This window comes from Zootermopsis nevadensis, unplaced genomic scaffold, assembly GCF_977971745.1.
Source record: "Zootermopsis nevadensis isolate Lab colony 2312 unplaced genomic scaffold, Znev_1.0 Znev_ptg000045l, whole genome shotgun sequence".
In the NCBI taxonomy this organism is placed as follows: domain Eukaryota; kingdom Metazoa; phylum Arthropoda; class Insecta; order Blattodea; family Termopsidae; genus Zootermopsis; species Zootermopsis nevadensis.
The window spans coordinates 4,022,446-4,042,446 of record NW_028259177.1 but is presented as its reverse complement, the minus strand read 5'-3'; the positions used below and the strand labels follow the sequence as shown (position 1 = coordinate 4,042,446).

Sequence of the window (20,001 nt, the reverse complement as noted above, 5' to 3'; positions counted from 1 at the left end):
GGTTTCAGTTCCCACACTGTTCTAACGTAACGTTAAACTTTCGTGTGTGTGAAATGATAAGGTTTCAGTCTTTTGAATAAGGGTAGGAGAGGGATAGAGATTGAAATGTTATAAGCTCTCTGCATAATGTCCATATATTCTTAGTTGCATTTAACCATTTCACCTGTACATTAGTAAGAAGTGTGATGGCTCCCCCAGTGGTGAATCGTTTTCCGTTTGCTACGTGAGGAATCACATATAACCACTGTAACTGTCTGTAAAGAAATGTAAAATGTCAAGGGATTCTAAAATAACTTCATTTAAAATAGTGTCAGGTTTGCCGTAATGCAAAGAATATTTTGATGAAAATGGATTATACAAATGCTTATTACTCTGGTACATTGCAGCCAAAATACAAATTAACGCAGTTCACTTTAGGATGGCAGGAGCATGTGGGTAAGTGTAGATTAGTACTGAGGGAACGCGATAAGACCGGAAAGTTTGGATCGTGGTTACTCAGCTGCATGGAGGGAGGAACAGTCAGGCAAAATTTACCGCAGTGAGGAGATGGTCAGATTCCTGGTTCCCAAAAAAAGAGGAGGCATAATATTGTTTGTTTAAAGTGGTGCTAAAGAGAATATTTTATATTATGTTTCAGTGAACTACAGCACAGTTTACATTTACAACAAACTCATATATGATGGGTACCTGATGTAAAGTTTATGTAATCACAAATATATTTTGTATTCCTGATAACAACCACAATACTTCATGTGGACAAGAAGGAAGAAGGGCTTTAATTACGTTTCAGGTGCTTATAAGTTTACAAACTGTGGAGTGGTATTTCAGGCAGCATTTTGTTCGGCAGTGCCGTGTAGTGTTCGCGGTTGGGCATGTACCTCAGGGGTATTGTCGGTAGATGACAGGAGAGTTCGTCAGGGTGCGCACATAATGATCATTGAATATCCCTCGTGCTCCGGCGGTTGCGGGATGTGTTCGCTGTTTTTCAGACGTTGCCGTCCCTGCGCGCTAGAAAATGGCGCAGCTCCTCTGCTGGTATTGTTTACTTCGGACGGCGTGATGGTAGGATGCATGGCCAGTCGAGTGCAGCTTTACTCTCATATATTGCCAGGGCTTGTAAGTTTATTTGAACTGATGTTTGTCATCTTTCTCCTGTGTGAAGTACGTAAAGTGGGAAATATTTTGGTTGCACGAAAGGCCGGATTAGTTGCCAGTAGGTTATTAATGTGGTGTAGAGTGCCTTCGTAGTAAGAATTAATACTGGTCTCTCAATGCGGATGTTTATTTCTGTACATGGTTTTGTTTCAGGTAGGCGTGAATGCAAGCATATGGGATACTTCAGCCGTTACGCAGTTTCGAGTCCATCATTACTACGGAGGTAGCGACACTTTGCTCCGGTAGCTGACATGACCACTGTGCATGATGGACACAATTCATCAGTCGATGCGGTTGGGATGACCCACAGAATCGTGGTGGCAGCCTCTGTTTTTGTGGCTTGCATGTGGAAATTCAGTAGCTGTTGATTTAAATTTGTGCAAGAGCTTATCGCAGTGAAGAAGCTAGAAGTAAGCAGCTAGGGTTACAGGTTGTAATGTTGGTTATGTGGCCACCACACCACACCACACCACACCACAGTTGCCCACTTTTGATTCCTAGTGACCAAGTATGGGGTGTTCGTAGCATGCCTCACAATGCCACAAGGAAGACCTCAGGCCCTCGTGCGATTACCTTGCTTTCCGAGGAGGTGTACTGTTATAGATTTAGTGGGAGTGCCTAGTCTGTCTCAAAGAGGAGTTTGAGATCAGGGGATGTGCTGAGTAGCAACTTTCATGTGAACTGTAGCTGTAGTGTGTGTTTACTGGCATCAACGAAGACATGGAGGACCAATTTGTCTGAATATCAGTGTTTCAGAAGATCAGTTGTGTGCGTGATGGGGAAGCAGCTTTTTTGGAGTTGGGGACGTGAAGAACCAGACAGAACGAAGCACCTGGAATGTTTGTTACTTGGATAAGGAATTGCATTATTCAGGTATGTTAGAGAGTAGAGTTTGTTTGCATTCCATAGATCCTTCTTAGGACTAAACCATGGGATGCAGAGCAAGTCATTTCATACAATAAACATAAACTTCAGGACTTCATTCAATATACATTAACCTCAGTACTTTGGACACAATTACAAGAACGTGTTTCACATATGAATGTACATAACCTTCAGATTTTGCAATTCAAGTATGAAAGCTAATTTTAGTGCAGGCTTGAATACATTTATATCTTAATTTAGAGTTTTAATTGTTGGTGGAAGATTATTAAATAACTTGATACGCGTATAGTACGTTCCTTTTTGACGTTTATAGGGTTAGCATAGACTATACAAAAATTATATGCTTGTAGTTAATTTTTATTTCAGTGTTGTTGAGATTTGTCAAACTCGTTTTTTACGTACAAAATAAAAGTCTAGGTGTCCATGAAACCCAAAGTTTCTGGAAATAAATATGACATGCGCCCTGATGTGGAGAAAATGTGTTTAGAGTATTACAGTAATTGCAGTACGTGAAAGTTACTGTAACTAAAACATTTGACTTCCCTTACCATTGAATCTGGCTTGCGTTGTCACTCGTTATAACTTGAAACTGTTGCTTGTGTTTTCTAGGTCGTGGAGACAGCATCTAGTGCTCTGAAGTCAAGCACGACGGATCCGTTCTACCGTCGTCAGTGCTGGGAAATAATTTGCTGTTTCTTGGTGGCATCCCTGAATTTTAATGATGATGAGAATAGAGCGCAGCAGCTTTTCTTCTGTCCAAGGTATATAAGAGCAGTTGGAGGCAGAAGAATATTGTCAAACTAACCTCATTCTTGATATCAATAAAGTGTACAAAACAAAAGATGTTTTTCCAGCCTGATGGTACTAACATGACATAACAGATTGTTAATCACTGGCTTTTCTTCGCAGAATTGTAAGCGAATCCCAAGGCAGTCTATGAGGCACTGATATAGATTTTTCTCTGAGCACCCAGAGCTCATTATTTACTGGTACAGTGAGCCCGTTAGAGGCTGTATCACAATTAGTTTGTGTTTAGTATCCTGCCAGTACCAGGAGGCTTCTACAAGTAATGTATTTCTTTGTCATATCATAAACCCAGATTTCCCATTTGCTCTGTCCCTCATACATCAGTTGCTGATTTAGGAAGCAGCTACTGCATTGGCCACTGCTGTGACCATTGAACATTAGGATGCGAGTGTAATTATCTGTACTCATTGTGATTGATGATCCACATGTGGAGATCTCCGCAGTCCATGGGATTCCGTACAGATTGCAGGACAAGCAAGCCAGAGCCACTCACCAGATGGCAGTCACAGGTAAGTTCATCCATTTGAGTAAATTGTTTAATAAAATTCTTTTCTGAATTACAATGCCATTATTGAAGGAAGAAGACCTTTTGTCCTGAAAAGTAGTAAATGTTTTTAATGAAATGAAGAACTTGTCTATTTCTTCTATTGACACTACAAAGAAACAATGAAGAACGTGATTTTTCTTTGCCAGTTTAAGGAACCACATTTTGAGGCTGACCTCCACATAGTTCTATAATTGAGAATGCATGGAGTTTACCTCCATGCTCCCACTGCCTCATGGCATTGCGCTTAGTCACAAGGATAACTTCAGCTGATATAGCGAACCATTAAATGTTTAAAAATCATAATCGGTGTTGGTTTTCTGTAAGTCCAAGTGGTGTTAGAACCCAAAGACCACTGTGAGAACCTGAAATCTCTCTTAAAACCACATTTAGTATGTGAACTGGTTGAAAGCGTCTGCTTCATATCTGGAAAAAGCAGTAAGGCCTGTTGTGTATGTTGGTAGGAGTGTTTGTTGCTGCAGCCATGAAAGAGTTACGACGGTGTTCCTTGTTTGTCACTGCACAATGGTGGCGATATCACAGGAAGCTGGTGAGTTCAGTTTTATAAATTTAGATTGTTCAACATTGAAACAATTTATATTACTGTTGGTGAAGTTTCCACCTTTGCTTCCAGAAGGCATTATAAAGTGGCATTACTGATGGTGATATGGAAAATAAATCTAATTGCCCCTTGTCGGTTGAATTCACCTTAGTAGTAGAAGTGCTACAGATGTTGGCTGTGTTGTAGAGGCTTGCCATTTCTTAATCTTTCATTTACGTCCTTTCTCCATGACATCAAAACAGGCGAACCTGAAGGGCATGGACCGACTGGTGTTTACAGACTCCCTCGCTGTCATAATGGGGCACGAGGAGAGGGAGCCGTGTAAGCCAGGACACCTGGCACTTGTTCTTTTCTTGGAGACAGCGATCAACATCCTCGGCTCCAAACCGACGGCAAGCGAACTGTTCGTTAAATATCCACTGAATCAGTGGCAACGGAAGTTGCGTGGGTCTGACGTGACGTGTGTGAGTTGTAGAGTTTGTAGTTGCAGTATTATGACGTGTGGAATAATGGCCCACTTGGCGAATGTTTTAAATTTGTTGGGGGGGAGGAAAGAAAGGCTCCAGTATGAATCTGTAAGCGAGGGAGTTCAGAATTTGTCAGGTCGCTGGTCGTGACCCGTATTTAAAGTTAACTTGTGAATGAGTTTGTAATGAACTTGACAGAATTTGTCTTCTGAAAATGGAAGGTGCTTGTTCATTGGCTAAGGTGGGAGTGTTAACTGCTTGGTGAAGTAAAACTGTGTGTTCTTAGAAGAGTGTGATGTCTTGATTTCTTGAATGTGAATTTATTTTCTCTTTCTAGGAGTAGCAGATTACGAGAAACAGAATGATCCTTCAGATTCTACTGAGCACCACGTGACCTGCGTACTGCTAGCCAGAGAAGCGTTGAAGTACGTGCGGCAACAGTTGGCAGACCGACTTCATGTCAGAAGATTAAACCTGCTGGGACAAAGAAGGAACCTCATATCCGCAAGAGACTGATATCGGTCTGAACCAGGCATTCGTTGTGTGAGTACATGAGCATTAGAATGTATTTGATGCGGTTGTCGTGTGAGAGAGATGAGTCTGTCCAATTTTATTAGGTACTTTAGATGTTGTGACTTAAAGCGTGAGATTTGATATGTTGAAAGACGTAAATGTGGTGAGGGATTGGCATTATTGCAGTATCTGTGGTATGCTAGAGGCATTCATGATTCTCTAGTGAATATATTGTTTATAGGACACCAAAATTGGAGGTTAGGTGTAGCTTGTAGACGAGGGTGGTGACTATTTGTGATAAGGTTTTGTTACACGTGAGATGTGTGCAGTGCTGAGGAGCCTTTAATGTGGTCTGTTTACTAATTAATAAGTGAGCATTTGCCAGTGTAAGTAATTTAGTTTTGTGCACAGTTAGCGGAGCTGCCGGGATATTTTCTGTGCTTTTGGTTAATTTTGAGAGTTTGCTGTGTTGAGCAAGGGGATCGGTTACAAAACTTGTAAGTTTGTGGTGTGGTGTTCGTTATGAATTTGGATTTGCTTGCAAAAATGGAGATGACTGTCAGAGGTTCCATTTATTTGAGACTTAACCATATGTTGAGAGTTGTCAGGTGTCAGTCTCATGGACATGTGATGAGGCTCAGTATTACTTCTGGTATATTTCGTGGTTGGTGGTGGGGTAAGGGGATTTGCATTAGGATTGAGGAGTGGTGTGGTTGGTTGGACCCAAGTATAGAAAGGCAGTGCCACTTATGTGGGTCACAATGTACCAGTGCTGGTGTTTGTCAGGATTGTTATTTTATGTCTGTAAAATGGTTGTGAAGAGTTCTTGGCTTAGGAAAGACTAATTTGTTAGTGTTGTCAGTCAGATTGTTTATAGGAAGAATGTAGAGATTGTGTTTTTGTGTGTGTGAGAGAGAGACAGGCTGAAGTTATTGACAATTTAGTTTGGTTAAAGATTGTTGACCTGGAAATGAAATGATATATGATGTCTGTTTGGTGTTCGTTGACCACCTTGGCTGCTCCCTCATAAATATATTTTTACATAACCCCTCCTTCCTCTCATCTTGGGCTCCCATATCGCACCCACGAAAACCCTCAGTTATTTTTTAGAGGGCAGAAATCAGGAAGGAAATGCATACAATACGAAACCCGTGTCTCCCCTCCATTCATTTCTAGAACTTATTACTACTGTAAGAATCTGTGCTGAAATGGAAGGGAGAGGACTTTAAGTGGTACAGCTCTTTTGCAGGATGTTTGTTAAAATATTAGAGTGTTTGAGCTGTCTGCGAGTGAAGATTCCTTTGCGTATGATTCTTGGAGGTAGAACGTAGCTTTATTTGTTGCACGTTTTATTGATCTTGTTATTGGGTAGTGAATCAACATACGATCATGATGTTGAAGGGGTCCCGGGATCTTAATAAACATTGTGACCACAATCAGAAATTCTCGTGTAGACATGCTGGCAATTCAGTAATCAGCGTGCACTAAAACTCATCTCGTAAAACTGTTTATTGACGTAATGTCAGATACAAAATATTGTTTTGTAGAATTGCTTTCTTTATTTTGTTGTGTTTCTACTTGTTAAAGTTGTTACATTGAGAGTGCTGCTGCTGGTGTCATGGAGAGATGTTTCCTCAAAGTAAGAAATTTTTGGTGGCTCTCCTTTACTTAGTGGGGAATCCCCACGTCCACAGTACAGAATGTCTAAGTATTTGCGACCGGGTTGGTGGCCCCAGCACCCTGCCAGTTTCTTTGGCACTTACAGTCATCCTTCCATCATGTTATGTGAATTGGGTGTGGAGCGAGGGAGAGAAGGCAGGCAGTTGTCTTCTGGCAAACTGCTGCTTCTGTAATTGCTGGAAATGTGACCATACGAGTAACCAAGACTTTGAATAAAAATCTGCCCCAAGATGTGGGCGTAGGTGTGCGGATTGTTTTAAAAAGGGTAGCAGAAAAATTGAACGTAGTTTAGCGTAATGAATGGCGCGTTGCTTTGGTTAACAAGGAAATGATCATTTGTTTACCGTAGCCGAAACAAATTATTTACGAACACACAGTCACGAAGGTCATATTGAACGGCTTTTCGCGTTTGCTTTACTTTATCGTTTTGTCGTCTGATTTGACTTCGTTTGTCCCCACCATCTTCCTACGTAATACGACCATAATTCGTTGCGTTGGATACATTACTGGGCGGGGGAAAAGGGTCCCTTTGTAATTTATGAAAGTGACATTTGACAACTTCCTGAAGCGTAGCCTAGAATGTTTGTACATTGGCCGACAGAATTCGTGTATTTCTACATTGATTTGAGGTCTTGTTCGTCCTCGTAATCGTTAAAAAACAACTCGGCTCAATTTGAATACTAAGCAAAGTGTTAAATCTAGCTACTACGTGTTTGTCCAGGAAGGCACTGATGTTTTGTAGTTGGTAATATTACCAGTTTGTTACGATTCTAGTGAGGCAGTCAGAAAGGAAAAGAATGAGCACGGAAGTTGCATATGGCAGATCAGATGTTTGGAAGAAGAAGATGGCAATAATGATGATGACAGTAATTGCAATAAACTTGTCTTACTTTTTTTTTCAGAATCGTCACCTTTACTCGGAACGCCTGATGTGATCTGGATATGCCATTCTGGTCGCTGTGGTATGACAGCAGATAGGTTGCGGTGTTTAAATATTAGTGTTGTAATGCAGTTTGGAATATGCAGGGTTCCTAATGACGTAGGATGTGGAAAGAGGCAACTCCATTCTGAATGAATCTGGTTTCATGTGGAAGTCACGGCCATTGCACTTTGGAATTTCCTGGAAACTCGGCTATGCTGTCAGAGGAATTTTGCACTTATCTTCATCCAAGATTGTTTCCTTCCACACAAGAGACTGAGCTACTGTCGCAGTTTAAAATATAAGGTGACATTTTCATTGATCTGTCTTTTACACGAACATTTGTCATTTCAGAGTTGGTGACCGTGAAATAATGACTTTCTGTACAGACTGGATGCAGCGGCTTGTCACCGTTTAGATTCAGCTGTAATGAGTATTGCCCAGGTAAATGTTAGGTGGAGGGAATATGTTGTTTGTGGCAATTCTTACTAATATAGAATATCACAAGTTCTTATCTTATAAAAGAATTATTAAGAAATCTGTGAAACCGCCCTCCACTCTCTCCATTTTAATTTTGATTAAACTGATCTTTGCCCGTGGACGTCGTGGTCTCCTACAATTGAACAAAGTTTGAGGTAAGGGATTCCTAATTATAAATATTGTTGTTCATCACATTTAATGTTTTCGTCTGCATTTGTGAACTCGTGTAAGAGAATTAAACTTTTTTAACACAATTTCAAGTAACATTAGATTGACTTCTGTTTGTTAACGGCAACATTTATAATAAAAGAATATTCCAGTAGGCAATTAACTTTTTACAATTTTAAATGAATTAAACGTGTTTCGTGGCCCAGAATCTTAATAAAAATACATGGATGCTAAGAAGTGGGGTTTGTATTCTGAACAATAATTCTAACGCTTTTCATCTCTTGATACATCGACATTATTAAAGCGTTTTAGGGAACTGAAAGAAATTGTATTCCGGATTTAGAAGAATAAATATTGAAGAATCTCCCTCTCATTATCTCCTACATCAGCAGATTAAATCCGGGGAATGATTGCTAGTATTGAGTGCAAAGTATTTATGGGTGCAAAACGTGTTCTTTAACTTTGAGGGAGGAACATAGACTGAGGGCCTCTGAGAACAGAGTGTCGAGGAAGATGTCTGGACCCAAAACGGGAGTGGGACAGATAAGAGAGAAAAATGCTTGACGAACTCCACACCCGATGTTGTTAGGGCGAGTTGAAAGTTTACAAGGCCTGAAGGGAACACCTCGGCGTAGGTGGGAAGATAACATTAAGACGAATCTTACGAAGATGGGTCTCAATGGAGTGAACTGGATGCAACTGACTCAGGATAGACCCCGGTGGCGGGCTTTTGTGAACACGATGATGTACCCGACAGACATTAAGGTGGCTCATAAATCCTTTGAAAGTGTGACAAAGTTCAAATACTTGGGAACAACAAAAACGATTCAAAATGTTGCTCACGACGAAGTTAGGAGGAGACTAAATTCTGGAAATGCTTGCTACTTCTCAGTTCAAAATATTTTGTCTTCCCGTCTGATTTCTAAGAACCTGAAGATTAAAATATACAAAACAATAATCTTGCCTGTTGTGTGGTATGGGTGCGAAACATGGTCTCTCACTCAGAGGGAGGAACACAGATTGCAGGTGTTTGAGAATCGGGTGTTTAGGAGGATATTTGGGCCTAGGAGAGAAGATGATGGGGCATGGAGAAAACTGCACAATGACGAGCTTAAAAATATGTACTCCTCCCCCAATATTGTCAGGGTGATTAAGTCGAGAAGAATGAGATGGTCTGGGCATGTAGCGTGCATGGATGGGACAAGAGGTGTGCACCGGGAAGCCTGAGGGGGAGAGACCTCTGGGGAGACCTAGACGTAGATGGGAGGATAATCTCAGGCGGGATCTATGGGAGATAGGAGTTGAAGGAGACTGGATTTTGTTGGCCCAGGACAGGGTCCGGTGGAGGGCTTTGGTTAATTCGGTGATGAACCTTCGGGTTTGGTAAGCCATCTAGTTAGTTAATCAATCGGTCAACGACATGGCCAGCTTTCTTATTAATTATGATTGTCCCAGTTGGCGCTGCTCGCAACAGTTACCTTCGTTGCAACTAAAGGTACGACAGTTTATTTTACATCCATTGTCCTAGCACTGTGCGAGTTTATGTCAAGAACTTCTTTACAGTTCGTGTACTGATTAAGTTACAAGTTCACGCTGCAACCTGTAGCAACTAGATATCGTGTCAGTGTTAACTGATTTTCCGTTTATTCATGCAAGTGGAATGGGACATAATGGCCACCCGATATGTAGGACTGTTTGTAGTGGCAGCGTGCTGCAATGGAGTGCGATACTGACCGGGTTAATACGACCCACACAATCGTATGTCCCAGTGACGCATTAAACCACGGAAGACATTGTAAACAACCTTGACTTAATCACATTAACTTATAGATGCTTCTGGAGCGTGTGCCCATAAGAATAGCAGTAACTTGGGTGTGCTGTTTGAATGGATTTATCTGAAATGACATATGGGAATACCTCCCCCTACAAGCGTTGATGGGTACCTCATTCAGGCGTAAGCTCCCAGTCTATTTGCGCAAACGCAATTATGACAGAAACAATATCTGCTGTGAAAACCTCAAATCTTACAATATAGTTCTGGTTTGAGGGGGTAAGTAGAGGATTACATGACCTACCAAGCTAAGATGCTAGCCAAACCTCGACTGCTAACACTTAATTGTTCATCATGGAAAATAAATTACGATCCAAAAACTTAACTGCCAAAGTTTCAACTCCCCTGACCCCCATCCCGGAGTGGGATTTGGCCAACACTTTTGAAAAAGTCACGCTTTGCCACTGTGGGAATTCCTTTTCGAAATTTTTTGCTCAGAATATAACTTTTGGGCCAAGCTGGTGCGGCATTACTTTTCTCTCTTTAACTCCCTCTGCATTTATGACCTCCCCCCCCATCTGGACACATCACATCAACTGGATGCTGTATGGACGTAGAATACCACGCGGCAAACACATACGTACTGTGGCAAAGTCCGTCATAAATAAATATGAATCTGCCTTCAATGTGTGGATAATGGCAACCCATATCAACCATCAGACATACATGAATGTACAAAAGAAATGTATTTAATCTCGATCTTGTGTGTACATGGGATATACGGATATCCGCACGTAGGAACGTTGAAACTTCGATATCAGCAGACGTGCGTGATTACACCAAAAGCACTGATGATAATGTTTGGCATGTATTGCCTTACGTCAGTGGTCCCCAACCTTTTTTTCCTTTCTCTGGACAAATAAGATACGGACACCAAATAATACACAAAACAACACGACGTTTATTGATACAAGAAACCACGCAATCAAAAATACGTAATTTTATAAGTATAATTATTATTACTCAAGTGGGAAGTCAGTGTGATGTTTGGCACTGCATTTCAGCGGCCAGTTTTACAAATTTGGGAGAGTAGGATGATGTTGCTGCTCGCAATCGTCAAGATGGGCATTAGTACGTAGAGAACTGTGCTTTGATTTTATAATGTTCATGGTTGAACGGCCTTTATTATTCAGTATAACCTCTTTCCGTATCAACGCGGGCACCGCGTTGGGGACCACTGTTGTACATTATTTCGCCCTCACATCTTCATCAGTTATCAGAGTGATTATTCTCTTGTAACATTGATGTCACTGTTAGGTCAAGGTCATGACAAAGTCAAGACAAGATCGCCCCAATAGTTTGCCAGATAGAGGTTTTTAAAATTCTCAAGGTCATACGTATTTATGCCAAACGGCAAATACCTGATTGACCATACTCATGTCAAAATGAGGTCACGTATAGGTCAAGGAAGCCACGACAAATTCGGCCCAATAGTTTCGTAGATACTGGTCTTAAAAAATCTCAAGGTTATATCTTCTCACCAATATTTCTGCTAGCCAGCCACCCTAGGGCCACACCCTTTACCCCAGGGCCACTACCCCAGTCGCACCCCTTCCCAGGGCTATCACCTTCTTTGGGCCAACCCTCATGATCACCCCTACCCAAGATCGCCCCCCCGGGACCATCCCCTCAGGATCCCTGCAGCATCACCATATCCCAGGAACCACAGGATCCCCTAGGACCCCAGGATTCCCTGGACACTGCCCTCTAGGATCACGGCAGGATCCCCGAAGACAATCACCTCTAGGATCCCCTATAACCCCCTCCAGGATTCCTCGGATTTACCAGGACTCCCCATGACCATCCTAGTATTCCCCACAGATTTCCTAGGATCCCCACCAAGGATTCCCTACCCAGATCTAGCAGAATCTGCCACCAAACATTTCCAACAGAATTTCCCACGATCGCAACCCATGATTCCCAGGATATTCCCCTGGATTCACCACATAATATTACCCACGATCCTGCAGGATTCCCCACCAAAAATCCCCATATTATCCCACATAGGATCCACAACCAGAATTCAAAACGCGCGCCCTAACCCCCGCGCCCTAACCCCCCCGCGCCCTAACCCCCCCGCGCCCTAACCCCCCCGCGCCCTAACCCCCCCGCGCCCTAACCCCCCCGCGCCCTAACCCCCGCGCCCTAACCCCCGCGCCCTAACCCCCCGCGCCCTAACCCCCGCGCCCTAACCCCCGCGCCCTAACCCCCGCGCCCTAACCCCCGCGCCCTAACCCCCGCGCCCTAACCCCCGCGCCCTAACCCCCGCGCCCTAACCCCCGCGCCCTAACCCCCGCGCCCTAACCCCCGCGCCCTAACCCCCGCGCCCTAACCCCCGCGCCCTAACCCCCGCGCCCTAACCCCCGCGCCCTAACCCCCGCGCCCTAACCCCCGCGCCCTAACCCCCCCGCGCCCCACGAAGGGAGGTGGAGGCCCAGGCCGTTTCTTGAGCGAGCAGAGGCGCGGACCCGGCTCCGGACAATGGCCCGGGCGCCGGGTTCCAACGAACCGGACGAGTCCAACTCGTTGGCTTTGCGCTCGCACGCTACGCAAAACAGGACCTCGTGGGCTAGGCGAATCGTTCAACTCTTTCGACTAACCGACCTGGCAACAGATCTTGTCTAGGGGATATAGCAGGAACATAGTAAGATTAGGTATAATGAGAGGACCACTCAAAATTCGAAAATAGTACCAGCAACGAAAGCGCGGTAATTGATATGGAATAATACCGACAGGGGGGCTCAACCCCAGCCGCTAAGTGGTCATAGGAACTTAAACAAACCTCTTAAAGCAAAATAACCTCTTGCGCCCTCTGTGCGGGACGGCGCTTGTGGTGGGTCCCGATGTTCCCGCACAGAGGACGCTGCCATTTATTTTATGTTTTTGAGCCTTGTTTTATTCTGTACGACCATTTACAGGACCCTCGGTCCCGCGACTTGGTTTCATTCGATTAAATCATTGAGTTTTCGCTGCTCGTAGTATTTTCGCTTTTAGTGTTTTATTACTGGACGTATAATTTTATCTGCCCCTTAGTCATCTCTGCCGACACGCGTTGGATGAGTTTTTCATCTTTGCCTTTCCCAGCATGCTCCGCGAAACTTGTTTCCTCGAACAAGTTGAGTTCTTTCCGTTTGTCTGTCTCCTGCTTCGGTACAGCGCGGATGTACGCAGTCTTTAGGTAAGTTGGGGCTTCAGTCGGCCATTTTGATATTACGTCTCAGCTTGTGTTTGGTTTAATTTTCGATTTGTTCGACAGCCAAAGAGTTGTTGAAGCTTTCGTGGTAGTAGTACGAGGCTCTAAAGAATGCAGGCGATTTCGTGATAGTGAAAATACTAACCGATTTTCTCTAGAAATTACAAACGTCTTTGAGTTAGATTTTATTAACCCTTGCACCATTGAAAATGTAATCCTGGAATCTGAAGCGAAAATAATAATAATAAATTCTTATTGTGTGGATTTCCACCTCTTTTGCCATTCACTGTACGTGTAATGTAAGCACAAATCGATGAAAATTGTAATATTGATTATAATTGACTCCTGGATTTGACCTTATCATAATGAATACAGATTTAACCTCGTCGGATAGATAACGACCCTGACTTATAGGCATTTCTGTCTGGCGGCTTTACAGGTGAATTACGTCGCTTTTCCATGGAGAAAGTGGAGTGATATAAGATCGTCTATATATTTTTCTCTAGGACTGTGACTGTTGTGTGTCCCCGGGTGCTACGTCTTGTACAACGCGAACCCGCTTAAGTCATTCAAGGTGAGTTGCATGAAATATTCCGTCCTCTGAAGTAGAGAGTTCTTAAAGTACGTTGAGGAAAAAACGTGACTTGGCCTAGGTCACACAAGACAAGATGGCTGAAATGACGTTGCAACACTGAACTAAGTATTCTGAGATATTATTTTATTTTACGTTTTGATTGTTCTGTGATACTGCCCACGCATTCCGTCTCCTTCTAGGTCAGTGTTAACAACCACGTGACACTCGTTCAAGACTTGAGGTTTACGGAGCGGTGAGGATGACGGCCGCTTACATCGTGAGGTCGCTAACACGACAACCCGAAAATTATATTACAGCAGCAGCGAACTAAGGACTCCGGTGAGTACAATGAGATATTGTCAGATAATGCCCACTGATCGAGTTTCAGAGCGTACGTACTGAGCCATGCCTCATGGCTCGAAGTGGCTTATCTCCCCTCTCTAAGTTCTTTGGAGTCGGCGAGTTCGAGCCCTGATCAGACAGCAGGGCAGTTAGGACAGTCTGTGTGTGTCCGCCGGAGAGAGAACGACTCGAGGAGAAAGTCGGAAGGCAAGTCAGGGTTTGTGGGGGTTGAGTTGGGCGTCTGGAGTTGGATACCCAGCCGGAGTTATTCGAAGTAGTTTCATTTGGTTTTCTTTTGACTTTTCACCGCTTTACCTCCCCCCCCAAGCCGTACCACCTCCCGGCCTGGGACGATCGTGGCCTCAGTAACGTAATCTGGCAATTTCCTCCTCGGGGGGTTCAGTACAGAAGCGACGTAATTATAAATTCTTGTCATTATGTCTGCTTTGAGGTGATTGGCGGAGCCCTCTTCACATTCACGGTGATTATGATATCATCATTCTTCATCGCCGTCGTGAACCCTCTGAAGATTTTTCCACGTCTCGCTCCTGGACGCTGCTCTGTGACGTCGTCTGGCTCGAGACGTCTGAAACGATGAGGCACCAGCGAGCGATGTACTCGGGTGAGTACGGTGATGTATTATTTCAAGGTCGATTCAAAATTATAATGACTTTCGTAGATAGTGTTCTGTGGGAAATTAGAAATTAGTATGTCTCGACGGTAATGTAGTGTCTGAGTAAAGCCTGGTCTGCGTGGGTGGGATTTCGCGAAGGTACCGATATCGCCAAAATCAAAGAATGTTTGAAACCCCCTACGTACGGTAAGGAATCGAGTTCTTTTATGAGTTGGAAACAGAAAGGAAAAGTTACAGATCATTTGAGAATTGGAAAAGGAGAAAATGCAGACAATCGCAGAGACGTGATAGACACGCACACTTGCGGTATGAGACCAGTTTCTTGCGTCTCTCTTGATGTAAACATGTACGGCAGTCATCGTGTAGCTGACAGTCGTTTAACTGGTCAAAGCCTTTCTCTTCGTGTATAGACACAGAAATTTTAAAAACTGACTGGTCGTCCTTACGTCATTTCTGTTGGATAAATTTCGTAAGGAAATGCTGTTGGTGTTAGGTGGACCGAGTATTGCGTACGGAGTCTGTATTGATTTGGATTAGCCGTCTGCCATGGACGCGACTGAGTAGGCGTCCTTTACGCGGTGATGGAATTAGACAGCTGCTAGAATGTAGCGCTGTATAGAGCAGAGGTTCCCAAAATATGGAGAAACATTTTCAACATCCTTTGCTTGATTGAGGCAGTCATCAGAACGAAGTATCGTTCTGCGTTGTATCCCGAAGGATGGTGATGGGATACAGGAGCGTAGACCAAGAGGAAGTGCGTTGATATTCAAGTCCACTTGTAGCAACACAGTAGAGATATATATTGAATTAAAGCTACACCAGTTTACAGTATCTCGAGTCAGAAAACTATGAAGGCGTAATTTATAACAGTTATAATTACTCTTCGCTAATAAAAATTGCAGTTTTGTGGACTTTCAGTTTATTCTGTGTATAGTAATATAAAATATCGTCAAATTGAGTACCTGATCTATTTTCCTAATCAATGAAACTGAAGCTTTACAAGTGCAAGGAAACCGAAATTTGAGTCTATCGTGAGTCACTGCAGTCTGATTCACATCTCTAGATACTCTTTATACAAAAACACAGTTTAATATTAAGTCTCACCGCTACTAAATCTTCCGAAATAATTCATTCCCTTCCTAAGAGGGTTCATAAATTAACTTTTTGTGTGCTCTTTGAAATGAAAAAATAAGCATCATTAACCCCATGAAGCCGTAGGTCGTCTGAATAATATTTAAGAATTCAGTCCGTACCGCGAAGAAAACACAACTCTTCACCATTACGAAGATCAACTGGTTAACGCTGTTTAAGGAAATGATCGCTGTTTATTCCGAGAATCGTAGTTCGTCTGAATTATATTTAAGAATTCAGTCCGTACCGCGAAGAAAACACAACTCTTCACCATTACGAAGATCAACTGGTTAAGGCTGTTTAAGGAAATGATCGCTGTTTATTCCGAGAATCATAGTTCGTCTGAATTATATTTAAGAATTCAGTCCGTACCGCGAAGAAAACACAACTCTTCACCATTACGAAGATCAACTGGTTAACGCTGTTTAAGGAAATGATCGTTGTTTATTCCGAGAATCATAGTTCGTCTGAATTATATTTAAGAATTCAGTCCGTACCGCGAAGAAAACACAACTCTTCACCATTACGAAGATCAACTGGTTAACGCTGTTTCAGGAAATGATCGTTGTTTATTCCGAGAATCATAGTTCGTCTGAATTATATTTAAGAATTCAGTCCGTACCGCGAAGAAAACACAACTCTTCACCATTACGAAGATCAACTGGTTAACGCTGTTTAAGGAAATGATCGTTGTTTATTCCGAGAATCATAGTTCGTCTGAATTATATTTAAGAATTCAGTCCGTACCGCGAAGAAAACACAACTCTTCACCATTACGAAGATCAACTGGTTAACGCTGTTTAAGGAAATGATCGCTGTTTATTCCGAGAATCATAGTTCGTCTGAATTATATTTAAGAATTCAGTCCGTACCGCGAAGAAAACACAACTCTTCACCATTACGAAGATCAACTGGTTAACGCTGTTTAAGGAAATGATCGCTGTTTATTCCGAGAATCATAGTTCGTCTGATTAATATTAAAGAATCCAGTCCGTACCGCGAAGAAAACACAACACTTCACCATTACGAAGATCAACTGGTTAACGCTGTTTAAGGAAATGATCGCTGTTTATTCCGAGAATCGTAGTTCGTCTGATTAATATTAAAGAATTCAGTCCGTACCGCGAAGAAAACACAACTCTTCACCATTACGAAGATCAACTGGTTAAGGCTGTTTAAGGAAATGATCGCTGTTTATTCCGAGAATCGTAGTTCGTCTGAATAATATTTAAGAATCCAGTCCGTACCGCGAAGAAAACACAACTCTTCACCATTACGAAGATCAACTGGTTAAGGCTGTTTAAGGAAATGATCGCTGTTTATTCCGAGAATCATAGTTCGTCTGATTAATATTAAAGGATCCAGTCCGTACCGCGAAGAAAACACAACTCTTCACCATTACGAAGATCAACTGGTTAAGGCTGTTTAAGGAAATGATCGCTGTTTATTCCGAGAATCATAGTTCGTCTGATTAATATTAAAGAATCCAGTCCGTACCGCGAAGAAAACACAACTCTTCACCATTACGAAGATCAACTGGTTAACGCTGTTTAAGGAAATAATCGTTGTTTATAGTGAGAATCATAGAAAATCCATAAATATAAAAGGCATCATAATTAAAACACTTGGTACATACGTTGAAGTAAACTTTCAGAATTGAACTAATTGGTATTTAGTATTCTCTGTTGAAGGCTTAATGTACCGTTTACATGCCTTTTTCTTTATCAGTATTACTTCGCCCCACTCCCTTGTAAATAATCTTCTTGAATCTCTTTCCCTAAGGGTTTTCAAGTTCGGATTGTCTTACAGAGTGAGAAACGAAGTATTACGCCTGTCTAAATCATAAAGAAATATTATAGGACTGTTAACTTAGTTGAAGCATCTCTCTCTCTGTCTGTTTGTGTTTTTAATAAGTTCCGAAGATTAGGATGGGTTGACACTCAGGTTACAGTAAATTGGTTCATCGATTCTCGACAGATTCTGACGAATTTAGGACCGCGTTCAGGTGTGTGTTGCTCTAAAATCCAGTCGTTCCTCAGCTCGAATATTTGTTGCGCCATTGAACACTGTCTCGAGAATAATAGCAAAACTTGAAGTCGCTGTTTCCAGCACTTCGTGTCCCATTTGATAAGTTGAACACGTGTACGTGTTCAGTACGAGAAAGAAATTGCTGCCGTGTTTGAAAACATGTTTTAAGCTGGAAGAAACCAGCAGATAGTCTCAATAAATGCACTGCGTGAATGGAATTCTTAGGAATATTACACATTCTCCAACTTTGTCGCATTGCTCATATCACGTGTAACCAAGGATTACATTCCTTGTAGAATAGAATTCAGACAAATAATTATCTTTTTCTGTTATTTCGTGTCATGAACTGTTGACCTTGGTTGAAAGAGTGCGTCTTAATGCACTTCCATAAAATTCTCCGCTGTTCGTGGAGACGCCTTCAAAAATTTATGCAGTACTTGAAAGAATTGGCACAATGGCGGCGTGACCTGTTGATTTGACCCTAGGGATTAGTGTAATGTTTGCCCAAGTGCATGGTAACAAATGAAACATGTCTGTGCGCACGGGCGTAATATCGAAAGTCAATTTTGGAGCTACCTGCCTTGTCCAATGCCTAATCCATTCAGAATTTTTTGTCCTAGATGCATGCAAGTTTAAATTTATGGATATTCTTAATCGTGGCTTTGTACTTTTAATACATAAATTAATAACGAGGGTCATGGCTGATAGTACCAATGGAAGGTAACAGATAGTGACATACAGTTAATATCGAATTTGACGAAAATCGGCCTGTGTAATGTTAGTAGTACGTGTTAGAAACGAAGAGTTTTGACTGCGAATGGTTGTTTGGAAATGGGGGGCACGTTTTGACCTTAGGTCGTATCGCAAGGCCGGTATCCATCCGATATTCCAGCAAGCTTCTGGTAGCGTCGGACACCATCGTACATATACGTGCGTTCGACTGTGAGTTATACAGTAGCTGTGCATGGTCCCAGATCAAAATAACACTTTAAAGCAAATATTATTATTATTATTATTATATGTCCAAATTTCTGTAATAATCAGTGAGACTTTAATTTTTATTTTTATCGTATGCGTGTATAGCATTATTAATTATTTTAGAAAGAATTTATTTTATTGAAATGACACCAGATGCCATACAACTTTCTTTTTTAAATTTTACATGCTTTTCCATCGATATGACCATCAAAGGTAGTCTTGCGAATTTCTGAGGTGGGAGTAAGAAGCTAACAATAGGCTCAGCTAGTGAAATTATCCGCCTTGAATGGAAAGTTCAGCGTAGTGTTCACAAAATCCCGTCAGTGGTGTCTTTCCTGAGCCATATTAATCCATTTCGCAACCTTGAAAAGTACTTCCGTAAGAACAATTTTAATATTATCCTCCCAGTTACACCTAATGTTGTAGAATGTAACATTAATGCTCACCAATCTTTAGCCCTGAGGATGGAAGAAATATGTTCCTCGGAAATATTTGTTACTCGACATGATACTTGAACGAATAATATCTGATTTCTTTAAATCCGGGTTGTATGAGTCATTACATCCAGACTCTATATCCTCTGCAATATGTCAATTTTAAAAGAGATTATGCTTGTTTAATGTTTCACGGACTAATCACATTTCTGTTCCTTGTTTGAGTCTCTCATATCTTTGTAAACGTTTCCGCATAAAATGATCATTATCCAATTTCTTTTAAATCGAATATTGAAAAATTACACCCGTATCTGTTTTGCCAGAGCATGGGATTATGAACGTGTGGACGTCATTCTCTGTTCCGTAATACTTCGTTACTGGTCAGATGTTTACCGCAGGTCGCAGTAACCCCGTACCCGTTTAACCGTTGAGCACACTGGCTAGAACCTGGTGCTGTTGGAATGTCTTGGTGTAGATAGAAATCACTGTCTTCCTTTGATGTAATGGTCCCTCATCGCGCACGTAGTCTGTTAGGGTTAGTTCCACAGATCAGGAGTGTTGGGTAAGTAAACATACAAGAAATAAATATTGAGTTGTCCTACTCGATAGGTTTCGGGTTCGAATCTCTCCCCGTCGACAGACAATCGTTAGAGATCTTTCTCGTGATTTTTAGTAT

At 42.1% G+C, this 20,001-nt stretch overlaps 1 protein-coding gene across 9 annotated transcripts in view; it reads left to right on the top strand.

Moving 5' to 3' along the window:
- Positions 1-20,001, top strand: part of LOC147871657 (transcription-associated protein 1-like) — a 101,859-nt gene that overhangs the window by 79,866 nt on the left and 1,992 nt on the right. The window contains exons 1-8 of one of the 9 annotated variants that reach the window (XR_015538648.1): positions 993-1,116; positions 1,309-1,565; positions 1,904-2,028; positions 2,650-3,356; positions 4,196-4,661; positions 4,758-7,976; positions 13,644-14,117; positions 14,572-14,742. Coding sequence is in view for 4 of the 9 variants with exons in the window: in XM_087360704.1 (XP_087216830.1) it covers positions 3,344-3,356; positions 3,856-3,941; positions 4,196-4,570 (474 nt within the window). In the remaining 5 variants the exon portion in view is untranslated. The other 8 variants (XR_015538649.1, XR_015538651.1, XR_015538652.1 and 5 more) reach the window with 8 other exon arrangements.